Source organism: Geotrypetes seraphini, chromosome 7, assembly GCF_902459505.1.
Source record: "Geotrypetes seraphini chromosome 7, aGeoSer1.1, whole genome shotgun sequence".
Lineage (NCBI taxonomy): Eukaryota > Metazoa > Chordata > Amphibia > Gymnophiona > Dermophiidae > Geotrypetes > Geotrypetes seraphini.
The window spans coordinates 95368711-95385508 of record NC_047090.1 but is presented as its reverse complement, the minus strand read 5'-3'; the positions used below and the strand labels follow the sequence as shown (position 1 = coordinate 95385508).

At 42.5% G+C, this 16798-nt stretch overlaps 1 protein-coding gene across 1 annotated transcript in view; it reads right to left on the bottom strand.

Annotated features, from left to right (window-relative positions):
• Positions 1 to 16589, bottom strand: part of LOC117364015 (protein farnesyltransferase subunit beta-like) — a 146174-nt gene extending 129585 nt beyond the window's left edge. The window contains exon 1 of the mRNA XM_033952728.1: positions 15999 to 16589. Coding sequence (XP_033808619.1) covers positions 15999 to 16097 — 99 coding nt within the window. The 5' untranslated portion in view covers positions 16098 to 16589. The remainder of the gene's footprint in view (positions 1 to 15998) is intronic.
• Between the last annotated feature and the right edge of the window lie 209 nt (positions 16590 to 16798).

The window sequence follows — 16798 nt, the reverse complement described above, 5'->3', positions numbered from 1 at the left end:
CCCTATCTGACAGAAGTGAAGGAGAGGCTGTGGTGGAATTGTATGGGCAGCATTGTCATGTTACTGTCAAAGGGAGCTCCCCTTTGAATTGTAAGCGCTGCCGAGTCCCACTCTTTAGTGGCACTAAGCCTGCCATAGCTCTAAGTGTAAGATGGTGAAGATGAAGGCCTCAATGTCAAAGACTACAATTGAATATAAGATTAGGTTCTTACCTTCTTTTAGAATACATGGGATTCTGTACATTAGCTGTTGCTTCCCATTCATTAGTCGTGAATCTGCAGAAGAGTATCATTTTAAAAATCTGAACTTCTCCCTCTCTGCAGTGTAGAACAGCTCTCCTTTCTGTTGGTACCAAAGTAATCAAACTCCAATGAAACAGAAGAAAAAGAAAGGAGAGGCACGGGGAGCTTACCCTGCAAACCGCATTCTGCTCTGCTCTGCTCTATAACATATGATAAAGGAACAATGATTAATAAACATGGACCCATTTAACATAGAATAACAATTGCACACGAGTAGCTAGGAACCAACCTAAGTGCAACCAGTAAGGGCTATAAAATCCTCCAAAGAAGAAAGTAATAGGGGCCCTCATGGCCCTATGGACCCCTTCAAGACTCCTGACTGAGAGGGAGTGCCTCCTCCACCTCCACATGCTTGCGTTTTGCACCCTCATTGCATGAGGCTTCTGGATAAGCTTTCTTCCCCACAGGCTGGGTGTTTTGGGCCTTTCTGGGGGTCTAACCCTCTGGAGGACTGAAGAGAGGCTGAGCCTGAAGCTCCTGCCCCTTCTTCCCACACTCCATGGTATATAGAACATGGTCGCTCCTCAGCCAACAAAACTGTGCAAAAAATGCATGGATTAGGGACTAAACTGACCTGGGAACTCCCTTGCAGATGATCCCCAGGCAAAATGAGGGGGCTTTGATGCAGAAAAGAACACTTTTTAAAAAGTTTGCTAAAAAATCCAAGATGGCCACTGTCAGAAAATTTACGCCAAACATGGCATGATGAAGCTGAACTAAAAAACAAAAAATAGTGAAAAGGGGTTTAGGAGATGGGAGAACCTGACTAATCCTAGAAACCCTCAAATCTGACTTTTGCAGACTCCTCGATTATCCCCATAGGGAATAAAGGGAGTACTCACTGTGACTTCTGGTGCCTGTCAGCTCTCAGCAGGCTGCAAGGAAAGGATTTCTGCATCAAAGATAGCCAGAACAAGTCCTCCAATGGAAAACTTTGGGTTGCCGGTAGAACAAATCCCAACCACGGACTCTCACCCCCCAGAAATCCACACGTTGCATCACAGTTGTTACATAAAGGCCCCACAGCCTTGTGCTCAAGCCTTTGTTAAATCAGCAGGCAAGCAGCTCCCAAGGGAACAGACCCTGAGCTCTGGAAGGGAACAAAGCAGGCTGGCTCCACAAGTACTCAAAGAGATTGACCTGGGAGCAGCATTCCACCCATGCGGGACTGCATCCTTTCCCCGGTGGAGTAAGTCCAAGAAGGGGGACCTCCGAGCACCGAAGTCACGCAGAAAAATCTGAAGACTGACAGCAAAAATACTCAAAAATAACAAAGGCCTCCTTTTATTAAGCCGTGTTAGGGTTTTTTTAATCACTGGCCACTGCGGTAAAAGTTCCGACATTCATAGAGCATCGAAGCCTTTACCACAGGAGCCTGTGATAAAAAAAACCCTAATGTGGCTTGATAAAAGGGGTCAAAAATAACAAAAGACCTTAGATATACATATACTTTGTCCCGTTTAAGACCTCAGCGGTGCTAACTGTGAGAAATTTTCATTCACAGATTACAAGCACAAAAATCTTCATCGGTCATAATTTTTCATAGTTTTTTCTATATAAATAAAGTTTTGAAAAAATACTCATCTTTATTAGAGAAGCATAGCAGGGGTTCTTCACCAACATAGGCTATGTTTCGCCCAGGGGGCTTTATCAAGGTATTTCCCCTGACAAAAGAAGAGAGAGTTTTACTATACATCACTTCAACTATTATTCATTCTACAGAACTAACTTATATAAGCATAACTTAAAGCCTATATCAGTAGTCTGACATAATTTAGAAAACATTCAAAAATATTTAAAGCCCGTACCTTTAGTATGCCTGTTCCATGAGTGCTGCCGAAAAAGTTTTTTAGAGCAGAGACATGGCGGCGGCGTTCTTTTAACAAAACTGTCAACGTAATGACCTCATACAGACGTACCCTATCAGAATCAAAAACGAGCATGGAGGCATTTAAACCAGTGTCATCCACTCCACTTCAGCATTCAGCCCGTTCGGTTTAACCGTATTAAGTGAAAAAATCATCTTTTGTTCCATAAAGTTTAAACGTTCAACATAATTTCCACCCTCCCACCCTATCTCCATGCAATCAATTACTCTCCATTTTAGATCACTAATTTTATGCCTCATAGTCTGCCAATGCTGAACTAATGGCGCTTCTACACTTCCGGTATTAATTTTAGACTTGTGCTCTGTTAATCTAACCATAATTCTTCTATTAGTTCTCCCTATATATACCAAATGACATGGGCATTGTATTGCATAGATGACATGCATACTATTGCATGAAGTGTTCATCCTTGATTTAAAGACTTTCTTAGTACCTGGATGGATCCATTCTGGGCCCACCATTGCTTGAGAGCACCACTGACATTGTCCACATATTTCCTGTGTATAAACTTGCTCAATAGGAATAGCTTCATATTTTTCCCACAAACTTTTGAAAAGCCAAAAATTCACCGATAGTCCGCCCTCTCTTAAAAGAAGCTGTCGGGAGTTGTTGAAAACATGGATGAAGTTTCAGTATTGACCAATGAGATTTTATACTTTGAAAGAACGTATTGCTTAAATCGTTATAGGGAAGCACACAGATCAGATTTTCTTCTATTTCATTATTTTTACTTTCCTGAATCAGCAAAGATCTTTGTGCATATTTCGCTCGAAGATATGCTTTCCTAATAGATTTTTTAGGATAATATCTGTCACAAAATCTCTGGGTCAGAATTTTAGACTGTTTCTCAAATTCTTCTCGATCTGAGCATATACGTCTTATCCGTAGGAACTGGCTAACCGGTATATTATATTTCAAAAAATATGGATGGTAGCTCAAGAAGTGCAAAAAGTTATTTCGTTCAACTTCTTTCCTATAGAGAGTAGTTTTCACAACTTGATCTTTAATTATCATTATATCCAGGTAAGCAATCTTGTAAGGATGAGATGTCATAGTAAAGGTGAGGTGTGGGTCCAAGGTATTAATCCATGTAAAAAAAATTTCCAATTCAGCATAAGATCCTCCCCAGAAAAAAAGTACATCGTCCAGATAGCGTTTCCATAACTTTACATTATGAAAAACTGGGGCTGGGTATATTAAGTCAGCTTCAAATTTAGAAACATATAAATTAGCCACTGAGGGGGCAAGAGTCGCCCCCATCGCGACTCCTTGAGACTGAAAGTAAAAATCCCCTCGATACCAGAAGTAGTTGGATTTAACCACTAGAGTAACTAGTTTCATAAGCCAGTCTTTATTGAAACGGCCCAAATCCATATTCAGTAAAGTGTCTTCCACAATCTGCAAAGCAGCATTTTGAGGTATACTGGTATACAATGAAGTAATATCTAAGGTGACTAGATATGTAATTTCAGAAAGATTGTTTATTGTTTCCAAACATCTTAGCAAGTGAGCTGAATCTTTCAAATAAGAAGGGGCTTTCTTCACTTCTGATTTCAAAAAATAATCAATAAATTTAGATAGTGGTTCCAACACAGAATTTCTAGTAGAGACGATAGGGCGCCCTGGAGGATTCCTAAGATTTTTATGAATCTTTGGGAGTAAGTATAGTTTAGGAGTAGATGGAAATGGTTCAATTAAAAATTGCGCTTCCTTTTTTGTAATCATTTTTCTTTTTGAACCTTCCTCCACCATCTCCTTTATCTCCAATTTCAATTGCATAACAGGATCTTCATCGATTTTAACATATGCAGAAGTATCAGCTAGTTGTCTCAAAGCCTCTTCATGATAATCAGAGCAATCCCAAATCGTAATGGCCCCGCCTTTACTACTGATATAGGCTTTAAGTTATGCTTATATAAGTTAGTTCTGTAGAATGAATAATAGTTGAAGTGATGTATAGTAAAACTCTCTCTTCTTTTGTCAGGGGAAATACCTTGATAAAGCCCCCTGGGCGAAACATAGCCTATGTTGGTGAAGAACCCCTGCTATGCTTCTCTAATAAAGAGATGAGTATTTTTTCAAAACTTTATTTATATAGAAAAAACTATGAAAAATTATGACCGATGAAGATTTTTGTGCTTGTAATCTGTGAATGAAAATTTCTCACAGTTAGCACCGCTGAGGTCTTAAACGGGACAAAGTATATGTATATCTAAGGTCTTTTGTTATTTTTGATCTATATTATTTACCTTAGTATAATAGATATTTACTGCCTTATAAAATTGTACTTTGATAAAAGGGGGCCATAAAGAAGCAGAGCAGATCAGAACACATCATCTTCTGAATTTGCTTGCAGAATAAAAAACTGATGAGGGAGCTGTTCTCCACCGCAGATGGGGAGGAGTTCAGAGTTTTAAAGTGATACCCCTCTGCAGATTCGCAACTACTGGGCAGCAACAGCTAACATATGGAATCCCATTTCTTCGCTAACAAATTATCATCGCTTGTAAGATTGATGCTTTATAAAAAAAAAACAACAACAAACAAAAACAAAACGTGGAGAAGGTTAAGACAGACTTTTCTGTACAGATACGACAAGTTAAATTTGAAGTAAAATTTACTCAGGAATTGACTACTTTGGTCAAAAATAATTTGATAATACATAAGAAACAAACTTTTCTATTTTATTTTACAAAATTAAAAATATTTTCAAGAACAATTTTTATACAGAAAATATAGCATAAAGTTACCCAAAGAAGGAAAAATATCCATTAAAGTACATGTATATATGCTCTGTCTTAAGACCACCATTAGGAAGAGAGACCCCTCACCGGTACATCCCAGAATTCACCAGGAAGGGGAAGGCCCGCCATTTTGGAGTGGCGGGCCGGCCGGCTGGAGGATGTAAGCATCCCTCTGGCCAGACTTTCTTCTTACAGGTACAGGGATATGGGGGAGGTTGATGGGGTAGACTTATGTGTGTCAGGGGTTCCAGCTTTAGGGGAGTGTTGGGGAGGGGGTGACAACAGGGAGGCGGGGGTTTGGAGGCAGTGGGCATCCGTCCTACTGATTTTGGCAAGACTTGTGTGTGTGTGTGGGGGGGGGGGTCCCCTGCCGCAGCCTTTCAACTGATTGAGGCTGCAGGATTCCATCGCCGCGATCAGCTGATAGAAATGAATCAGGCATGAGAATTGGAGTGATTAGGCGATTCTGTATAGGAATCTCAGCCGCTCTTATACAGAATCTGCCCCTTACTGCATATCATCTGCTCAGGCTAACCAATCTACCAAACAAAATTAACAGAACATTGAGCTTGTTACTATCAAAAGTGTCTGCTCTCTCAAAATAGTTGCCTTTAGCTTCTTTATCTGATGCTGCATCTTTCTTAACTTGATAATATTGTTCTAACATACTGAATTTTTCCAGTGTCTTGTTACGAGATGCACTGGAAGGTTTGTGTAGAATTATGTACTAGTCCTATGTAATTTTATTCTTCTCTTTGGTATGCTCCTATATATTTTTTCCTTTGTTCTGTCTCCCCGCCTTATTGTGGTCCGATATAAAAGAAACTTGTTTCCTTTTTGAAGTGTTGTTTCACTTGTTTCTTCTGTAACAGCCTTACATGTTCTGAGTTGTCTTAAACAAATACTGCTGAAACAATATATACAAGCAAAGTTAATAAATAAATGATTCCAAAAATGATTGCAAACCCAGTAGGGCAGTAGTAGGTTCCTACATTTCCCTCTGGCAGCATCAAAACAGAATTGAGTAGATGGGTGAGGGGCAGTGGCAAGAGGTAGCTCCGCCTACCCCTCTGTCATCAGCCCAGCACAGATCCGGAGCTCCCCCTTAAAAGGGGAGGAGCCAACAGCGAGTGAACAGCTGAGCCCAGAGAACAGGGCAGGCAGGAGAAAGTAAGGAGGCAGGCAAGCAGGAGAAGGAGCAGAATCGGGAGCAGAGAGAGAGGAGTAAGAGGGGAAGAACAAGGCAGGCGAGAGTAAGGGGCAGCGGCAAGAGTTAGCTCCGCTCACCCCTCCGACGTCAGCCCAGCACAGATCCGGAGCTCCCCCTTAAAAGAGGAGGGGCCAACGGCAAGTGAACAGCTGAGCCCAGAGAGCAGGCAGGAGAAAGACAGCAGACCGGCAAGCAGACAGCAATGGAAGCAGCAGACAGAAACAGGATGCTGAGCTACCCAGTTTTCTGCACCGTTTGCCATATGTATGACTACCTCCTCTCTGGGGGGCGGTCTTATGTATGCACTCGATGCGAGGAACTGGAGGGCCTGAAGAAGCAAGTCAGACTCCTGGAGAGCAGAATACTGGAACTAGAAGCACTTTGAGCAGTGGAGGAGGAGCACAGAGAGGCATAAAACTTCATGACAGAGGAAACCATTGAGGAAGAAGTCAGGCAGTTAGAGAAGTTCATCGAGAAGGCATACAGGGAGACCATAGAAAATCACCAACAACAGTGGAACACCTACAATGAGTGAGGACAGCCTGGAGGACAACCACACAGCAGCAAGACCTGGAAATAGTGGAGGGAACCCACAGGAAGACGAGTCCGGTGAAAGCCAGCGCCAGGATGAGGGAAGATGGAAGTGCACAGAGGACACAGGCCTATGGCTGGAGAGGACACACACTGGGGACACGGACCTGCGGCTAGAGAGACAAGAGAAGATAAGAGAGGAAAGCGATTGTCATGGGGGATTCCATCATAATGGGAGGAAGAAAGGATCGGCTGGTGACCTGCCTACCTGGGAACCAAGGTAGATGATATAGTGAGCCGCATCGATAGGATCATCAACAGCACGGAAGTGTGAGATACGGCGGTGGTGATCCACGTGGGGACAAACAACATGAGCAACAGGAATTACAGCAGGGAAACACTGAAGGACCAGTTCCGGATGCTAGGAAAGAAGCTGAAGACCAGAACGCTGAGGGTAGCATGCTCAGAGATCTTGCCAGTACCCAAGGCCGACGGGAAGAGGCAGACGGAGCTGCAAGCAGTCAATGTGTGGCTGAGGCGCTGGTGCAAGAAAGAAGGATTTCACTTCGTGCACACATGGACGATGTTCTGGGCGAAGAGCAAGCTATATAGGAAGGATGGATTCACTTCAGTAGAAATGGAACAAGGCTACTTACAAGCAACATCAAGCGAGAAATTGAGATGTTTTTAAATTAGGAAGAAGGGGAAAGCTGACAGTCGACCAAGAGTCGATGGTTCGGGAAACGGTATACCAATATGATACCATGCAGGAAGATTGTGGGGGAAGACTCGCCGGATCATAGGCAAGATAGAAATCCTTGCCTAATTTTGCTACAGAAGAAGTTGATATGGCCTTTCATCTTTGGGGACAGAAAGGTCTTAAAACATTAGGCCAATTGATGGAAGATGGGAATATTGCCCCTTTGAAGTATTGAGAGAAGAATATTGAAAGCTTTATTAGAAAAGTAGTTCTTAGAGAAATAACTATTGCTCAACAGTTGGACTTAGAGGAGGCTATGACAAAAGAGAGTGGGAGAGGAAGTATCATTAGATTATATAATGCACAATTAGAGCATTTTTACCCCCTTTGAAATACAGACGCCGATGGGAAAAGATTATAGGCAAATCTTATACTGATAAAGAATGGTATAAAATATTGCATTCTCTTTTATATGGCACTATAGCTTGCAATATGATAGAGAACGGATATAAGATGTTTTTCTATTGGTATTATACACCAGTACGATTGTATGCTATGTATGGGAAAGGATCAAATAAATGCTGGAGAGGATGTGCAGAAGTGGGTACCTTTGAACATATTTGGTGGTATTGTACTATTGGAATAAAGTAATTTCATTTATTGAAGAAGTACTAGGTATTGAGATTCCCAAGACTATGGAGTGCTGCCTGTTGAATAAGGGACAAGTTGCCCTGCCTTTGAAATATCAGAAATGGATACATTTGATAATGACAGCAGGTCGACTTGTCCTGGCATCTGCTGGCATCTGCTTGGAAACTACCAGACTTACCAGGGCCCCGAATATTATTGAATAAAGTTCAATATATACAACAAATGTCAAAATTGACTGCTTTTAGGAGAAATCAGATACATAATTATAACACCTTTTGGGATGTGTATGGAATCTGGATTAATTCCCAAAAGGATAGTCCCATTGATCTTTGATAGGTTTTTTTTTTCTTCTTTCTTTTTCTAATCTTTCTTTTACATTTTATAAATCTCCTGCACACATCCTCCCACTGGGGATGGGAGGAGGAGGAGGGTGGGATGGGAGGGTTGGGTTACAGTAGCTACAATAGGTATTTTGATATTTTTAGTATTTATCATGAAATAAGTTATACAATGAATTAATGTATTGTTTTATGTATGAATATATAAATTGGATGTTTTTAACTGCATTAAATTAATAAATAAATATTTTTTAAAAAGATAGAAATCCTGATGGATCGAAAGGGACATAAGAGGGAAGGAAATGCAAGAAAATAACAGGCCACAAACTCAAGTGTATGTACATGAACGCAGAGCCTAAGGAATAAGATGGGGGAATTGGAAGCTATGGCACAAAAAGATAACCTTGACATCATTGCCAGCACGGAAATATGGTGGAACGAGGAAAACGTCTGGGAGACTATGCTACCGGGATACAAGCTATACTGCAGAAACAGAATAGGACAAATAGGTGGGGGTTTTGCCCTATACATCAAAGAGGGAATCAAGTCTACCAGAGAGAACACACCAGAAACGAAAAATAAGGTACAGTCCCTATGGGCCAAAATACCGGGAACAAATGAAACGGAAATGAAGATCGGCATCTACTACCTACCCCCAGGGCAGTCTGAAGAAACTGATGGAGAAATGATGGACGAGATTAAACACAACTGCAAGGGAGGCAACACAGTTATCATGGGCGACTTCAATTATCCAGGGATAGATTGGAACCTAGGCACCTCTGGCTGCAGTAGGGAGTCCAAGTTCCTGGATGCTGTAGGCAATTGCTTCCTGGAACAACTTGTCAAGGAAAATATGAGAGGAAATGCAATTCTGGACTTAATTCTAAATGGACTATGAGGACCGGCGCAAGGTGTAAGGGACACTGGGAAACAGTGATCACAATATGATTCACTTCAACTTGGTCACAGGGGCAAAACATCGATCCAGAACGACGGCCACAGCACTGAACTTCTGAAAAGGGAATTACAAAGAGATGAGAATCATGGTGGGGAGGAAGATTAAGAAGAGCAAGAGCTAGAGCAAGCATGGTCCCTTTTTAAGGACACGGTCCCCGTGGTGCAAAATCTATATATACCGCGTGTCAACAAAGGATCCAAGAGGGAAAAGAACAAGGAACCGGCATGGCTCACTGTAGAGGTGAAGGAAGAGATCAGAGACAAGAAGACTTCGTTTAAGGAATGGAAAAGATCAAAAACAGACGAAAACTGGAAAAAGCACAAGCAACATCAAAGAAGGTGCCATAAGGTGGTAAGAGGGGCCAAAAGAGACTATGAGGAAAAAATAGCCAAGGAGGTAAAAAACTTCAAGCTGTTCTTTCGATATATTAAGGGGAAACGACCCGCAAAGGAAGCAGTGGGGCCATTGGATGACCATGGAATAAAGGGAGTACTAAAGAAGGACAAAGCCATCGCCAACAAACTGAACACATTTTTTGCGTCTGTATTTACCGAAGAGGAAATATGCAATATACCAGAAGCCGACAGGCTATATGCAGGAAACGAAGACGGGAAACTGACAGGGTTGACGGTCAATCTAGAAGAGGTATGCAGGCAGATTGAAAGGCTTAATGACGATAAATCCCCGTGATGGGACGGCATCCATCTGAGGGTAATCAAGGAACTCAAAGAGGTCTGAACTGCTTCAACTAATAGCCAATCTGTCAATCAAATCAGTAAGGATTCCGGAAGACTGGAAAGTAGTGAATGTTACGCCGATCTTCAAGAAAGGTTCGAAGGGAGATCCGGGAAACTACAGACCTGTGAGTCTGACCTCGGTACCGGGAAAGATGGTAAAGGCGCTGATAAAGGACCACAACATTGATCATCTTGACGGACACAATCTGATGAGGACCAGCCAGCACGGCTTTAGCAAAGGAAGATCTTGCTTGATGAATTTACTGCACTTCGAGTGAATAAACAGGCAGATAGACAAGGGTAACCTGATCGACATTGTATATCCGGATTTTCAAAAGGCATTCGACAGGGTCCCGCATGAACGACTGCTTGGAAAAATTGCAAGCCATGGAATTGAGGGTGAAATAAGTGGATTAAAAACTGGTTAGCGGATAGGAAACAGAGAGTGGGGGGTAAATGGACAATACTCGGACTGGAAAAGCGTCACGAATGGAGTGCCGCAGGGTTTGGTGCTCGGGCCCATGTTCTTCAACATATTTATAAACGAACTGGAAATTGGTACTACGAGCGAGGTGATTAAATTTGTGGACAATACAAAGTTATTCAGAGTAGTCAAGACACAGAATGATTGCAAAGACCTACAAAGTGACAAACATGCTCGAGGAATGGGCTGCGACATGGCAAACGAGGTTTAACGTGGATAAGTGCAAGGTGATGCATATCGGTAACAAAAATCTTATACACGAATACAGGATGAAGTACTTGGAGAGACACCTCCCCCCCCCCAGGAAAGAGACTTGGGAGTACTGGTAGACAAGTCAATGAAGCCGTCCATGCAATGCGCAGCGGTGAAAAGGGCAAACAGAATACTAGGAATGATTAAGAAGGGGATCACAAATAGATCGGAGAAGGTTATGATGCCGCTGTACCAGGCCATGGTACACCCCTACCTGGAATACTGCATCCAGCACTGGTACATGAAGAAGGACATTGTACTACTCAAAAGGGTCCAGAGATAAGCGACTAAAATGGTTAAGGGGCTGGAGGAATTGCCGTGGAGTGAGAGATTACACTTTGATGATCTCACAATGAGGTCACCATTGTGCAGCTGCAAACCTCCATTTGCAATGAAGTAGAAGCCATGCTAATGTCTATATCTGTTTTTTTCTGTTTTTAAGCTTTTGCAAATGAAGTTATGCATGCAATCTATATATTTTTGTCATGTGCTTTCTTTGTTTTCAAGAATGATCTCATTGGAGCAATCTTTAGTATGAAAAAAGGGTAGCTTTTTAACATGAAACAAAGCTGTTTATTTCATGTGCTGTGCTTCAGTTCATTGATCTATCTTTCCCTCTAATTAGCAAATGTATCTAAGATGAGAAAAAATTTAGAAGAGCATGAAGAGAATTCCAAGCTTACAGCATATGGTTGCAATGCTCATTCGCTGTACCTCCTAGCCAAAGACTTCAGTGTCCCAGAAATACAGTCTAATGTCATTGAAATTGCTAAATACTTCAATAACAATCATTTTGCAGCAGCAGCTCTGAAAAGAATGGGTGAACCAAGCTAACGCTCTGACGAGATGTTAGATGGAAATCTGTAGTAGACTGTTTTGAGGATTATATCAAGAACTGGCCTATTTTGACGACATCTGGATGTAAATATTAAGATTATACCAGTAAGAATGAGTTTGTAGAAAAATACGATTTAAATCAAGTCTTTCTAACTAGTGATTTAAATCAATTTGATTTAAATCAAATCCACCCTGTTGAATACTATGAGAAAGCTAGCTGGAATAGCTAGGTCTTTATAGCTTTCTTGAACTTACGAGAAAGAAGTTTCCTGATGAATAAGGATGGACTCCAAGTATAAGAGGAAAGAGCCTATATAAAAAGAATGCAGAGTACTGAGAAGTGGCTAGGAAGCAACAGGATGCAAGAGGAAGAAAGTAGTGACTGGGAAGAGCTAAGGTGACAAGAGGGAGCATGAGACAACAGGTCAATAAGTTAAGGGAACAAATCATGTCTCTCCATTGTTGAGGTTACTTCATTGGCTTCCTGTTTACTGGCGAATTCACATTAAGGCCCTGATTCTCCAAAGTGCGTCCCGATTTTAGGCAGCTGTAGGCGTCATACAGCTGTCTAATCAGCCAATCGAGATGCACGTTTTTTAAAAAAAATGCTCCCCAGGCAGGCCGCCTATATTGAAGGCGCCTCCGGGAGCCTAGGGAGGCCCGCAAGACGCCTAAGCCAATCAGGCCTTAGGATTAGTGGGGATGGGCGGACTCGCTATGCCTAAGGCCTGATTGGTCCAGGCTTCTAGAGCCTGGGCCAATCAGGCCTTAGATTTAGCGGGGATGGGCCGGGAAGGGGCGGGCCCGTCTCATTTCCACGAGGCGGGCCCGTCGGCTGGACGGCTACAAGACCCGTCCAGCCGACCAACATGTAAAGGTTAGTTGGGGGAGGGAGGTTAGTTTTGGGGAGGGTCGTCGGGTTTTCCGGCAGGAGGATTGGGCATCCTCCTGCCGGCGATTACCAGTTTGGGGGGAAGGGGGGTTCCGGCAGGAGGAATGGGCATCCTCCTGTCGGCGATGGGACAGGCGGCCGCGACCGCTATACATATTGCAGCAGGGAGATCCCTTGCTGCCATAAGTATAGCGGCCGCGTCTAATTTAACCCGATTCTCTAACCGGCGTCTGTACCATGGACGCCAGTTACAGAATCGGGGTTTAGTGTAGGACCGATTCTATATAGGACACCTCTCCTGGGCGTCCTATACAGAATCAGGGCCTAAGTGTGCCAATGTAATTTTAAAAATTTTACATGGCATTTTTTTGCCTTTATTACCTCTATCATTTAACTCTCTTCAGTTTCACACTACCAGGAATACACATACATTTAAATTGCTCTTCCCTTCTGTTAAAGGGATTAAAACCCTAGGTAAATTCTCACATTCCTTATCCTATTCCTTGGTAAAAGTTTGGAACAATCTTCCCTCGATTATCAGAACATCATTATCTTTTATCACTTTTTAGGAAAAATCTGAAAACTTATCTCTTTCAGAGATTCTTAACTGAGGACTGATCTAATTATTGAAAATTTTTCTATTATCTTCATCATTGTTTTATATTATATTCTTTTAAATCTTTGTTAACCAGCTTGAGTCCTTGCTGGAATGATCCGGTATATAAGATGGAAATTAGATTAGATTAGAATCAGTGAACATGTTGCAATGCACTAAAGGTAGAGACAAGCCAATGCTCAGAACTAGAGAGAAATATTTACTTTGTGCTCATCATTATAATCAACGGTGGTAGATTGCACAAATTGTAGTCCTTTCAGTGAAGTAAGTGGAAGAGTCTTCTATAGAGCATTACATTTTCTAAAGGAGATCAACAAAGAGGTAATCTTCACAGACCTAATGCATTAGAGCTAAAATGTTGAGCTACGGTTTGAAAGAGTGAGGTGTCTAAATCACTAACAGGCTATGAATGGTGTTTTGGAGGGTAAGAAAAGACCCAACTGATACCGGTAGTAGTAGGGATAGTAAATGAGGCACAAAGACATGGAAAATAAATAACCTCACAGTTGGAAGTGTTTAGGAAAAAGCAATTGGTTAAAGTATCAATCACTTGAAGATAGAACTGAATAGAGAAAAGATATCAGAGGAAATGTTGATAGTAGACTTCAATTAAATAACTAAAACATGCAAATCAAACGTGTCCATAAAAGCTTGAGTGTACCATAGTATCCACACACAAGGGGCTGCCAAAAAGTTCTCAGGCCAACCAATAAGAAAATGATGTGGAGCCATGAAACTTACAATTTTATTCCACACTTTTTGTTTCATTTCATACCATACACCCCCCTCCCCCCACAGTGATAAAATATAATGTACCATAATCACACTGTTTGCAAAGGTGTAATAATAATTTATATACCGCCTGACCAGCAGTTCATAGCTGTTTACACAATAGGTACTCAGCATACAATATAATAATAACATAATACATAATAAAATTCTAAATAACTAATACAAGCATTACAACTAATGAATAAGGAACACACAATATAAACTAAGTACAGTGGAACCTCGGTTTGCGAGTAACCCGGTTTGCGAGTGTTTTGCAAGACGAGCAAAACACTCAGCAAACTTTTGACTTGCAAACCGAGCACTGCCTCGATAAACGAGCACTTACAGACCAGGAAGCGCTGCTTCGGGGGATTCCTCTTTCGTCTTCCGGCCAGCCTTCCACGTCAGGTGCTTTCTGCAGGTTGGAGGACCTCTGTCTGGGCCTGCGCGGCCAGGTGCTGTCCCGCCAGCGCATTGCGCGTGACGCGCACAGCGTCAATCATCAGCATTGTGCATGGCATGTGTGGCTTGTGGGTGGGGTGGCGATCGGCTACGTGGACTCAGGTGGGGGCTCTCCAGCATGCGAGGGGCATCCGACGTGGAGGGCTGGCCGGCGGATGGAGGAGGCATACCTCTGAAGGCACTGCGGGGTTCTCCGGCAGCTGGCGGACATTACATGCATCCCCCCTCCCCCCCAAAGCGGCACTTTGGGGTTCTTCTTCCGATGACGGACGGAGGAGGCAGATGGAGGAGGAGGCAGATGGAGGAGACGGCACTGCAGCACCCGGCCCCAACAGGTACAGACCCCGGGTTCTGGAACCAATCGTTGCTGTTGCCACTATTGTCTATGGGGAACTTGGCTTTGATAAACGAGCATTTTGGATTACGAGCATGCTCCTGGAACGGATTATGCTTGTAATCCAAGGTACCACTGTATAGATAAAAGGATTAAAAAGTACATTATAACTACATGATAATATAAAAATCAATAACGTATATTATATTGTTTAAATAAGTGGGTTAACCTGGCCAGTTCTACCATGGAGCACTTTTTTAAACAAAAGCTGAAATGTGAAATGAAATGTCATAGTTTTATAATAGCATCATCTTACTCCTCATCCTATTCTTTACCAATATCCTAAAAGTCAAGCTGGGTAAATACTAGAGAATAGGGTTGAAATTTTCTGGTCATGGGGTATCAGTGTCACAAAAAAAAACATACTTTCCTGCTCCAATGCATTATTTCAAAATTAAGTTATACAGTAATTCATTTTTGACACTTGGCAAAGGGGTTCATCGCAATTCCTAGAAACAGCATTATTTGTAACATCAAGGCAATGAGATTCAATCAGCTTACATAAAATATGGAAAGTGTGCCTAATACCCCTCTGCTTGGGCATGCTTTCACAATAAAGAAGTTAAAGCCAGGGTGGGGAGTAAGCCTCCAGCATACCCAAAGAATGTTTGGCAGAACAAAAACTAAATAGAACCGTATACTATATGCACACACACATACACACACATATCATATATATACACATGCTTAAAAATTCAGACGCAAATATTTAAATTTGGTGTAAATACTAGCACTTATAATTATGAGGAAGGAGTGGCATAGTGGTTAGAGCAACAACCTCAGCACCCTGAGGTTGTGGGTTCAAATCCCATCCTGCTCCTTATGACCCTGGGCAAGTCACTCAATCCTCCAGTGCCCCAGGTACATTAGACAGATTGTGAGCCCTCCGGGACAGATAGGGAAAATGCTTGAGTACCTGATTATAAACCCCTTAGATAACTTTGATAGGTGGTATATAAATACCTAAAATAAAATAAATAAATATTTCATGCATCGCCCATTAACTTGCAAACCGAAACTACCCTGATCCTAACAGCAAAAACTGAAAAATGCAAAGGTGGTCCGTAATTGCCTACATCGGTGCCGGGCACAACAGCTTTATAGGGACTGTAGTTCCCCTCTAAAGTACCTATAAGAGAGAATGAGGAAATAAGAACTACAAATCCCAGCTACCCCCAAGAGCCCGCGCTGCTCCGGAGACGGCCCGTGGTCGTACAGGCAGCGCCTCACCTGTTCGTTGGAAGTCACCGTCTTCAGTCCATCGTTCTGCAACCGCTCTCGACCGTGGCCCTCACTAAGGCACCGTAGCACTTCCAGTGATTCACCCATGACAAGCACTCTAGTAGCAAGGATCGCTGTTGAAACCCCCTTTTGAGATTTAAGCTTTGAAGTCAACTTCCTTAGCTGCTCTTAAAAAAGCAAAGCAGCTCAGAAAAGCTACGGCATCTGAACAGGCTCAAAAAGGGATCAACGTGCGTTCTTTTCCATAGTAGCTAAAGTCATCAGCTGATTCAACAATCCAAAAAAATGACTTAAAGTGAAACCAGGGAATTGTGACAATAACGAAATATTGGGGGGAAAAATATGCTAGTCAAAACAATCTGTGGTACAGAGATAGCTCTTATCATTGGGATTGTATATTCGTCATTCAGCAGCTGACCTCGGAGTTGTTGTTTTTCACAGATCCACCAGAGGTCCAGACCGCCTTTTAATAGCCATCCCAGTAAAGCTCGCGCTTTTCTTTTTCCATCTCCCTACCCCACACCCTTCTGTCCGCCAACACCCAGCGTGTTTGAACTTCATCTTGCTCCTCCCTCCAGCAACGCCCGCGCTCAACCTGCAAACGATTGAACCTTGCGCTGTCAGTCTATACTACCTCGACAGTGATAGGAGGAGCTAGGAAGGGAAGGGAGAGGCCAGTGACGGTGCACAGGGTGGGAGGAGGGAAGGCTTGGAGAGAAAGAGTTCTGGTGGTCTTAAACATTCATAGGCTCAGGGAAGCTATTGGGGAGAGGATTATTTTTGCTTTC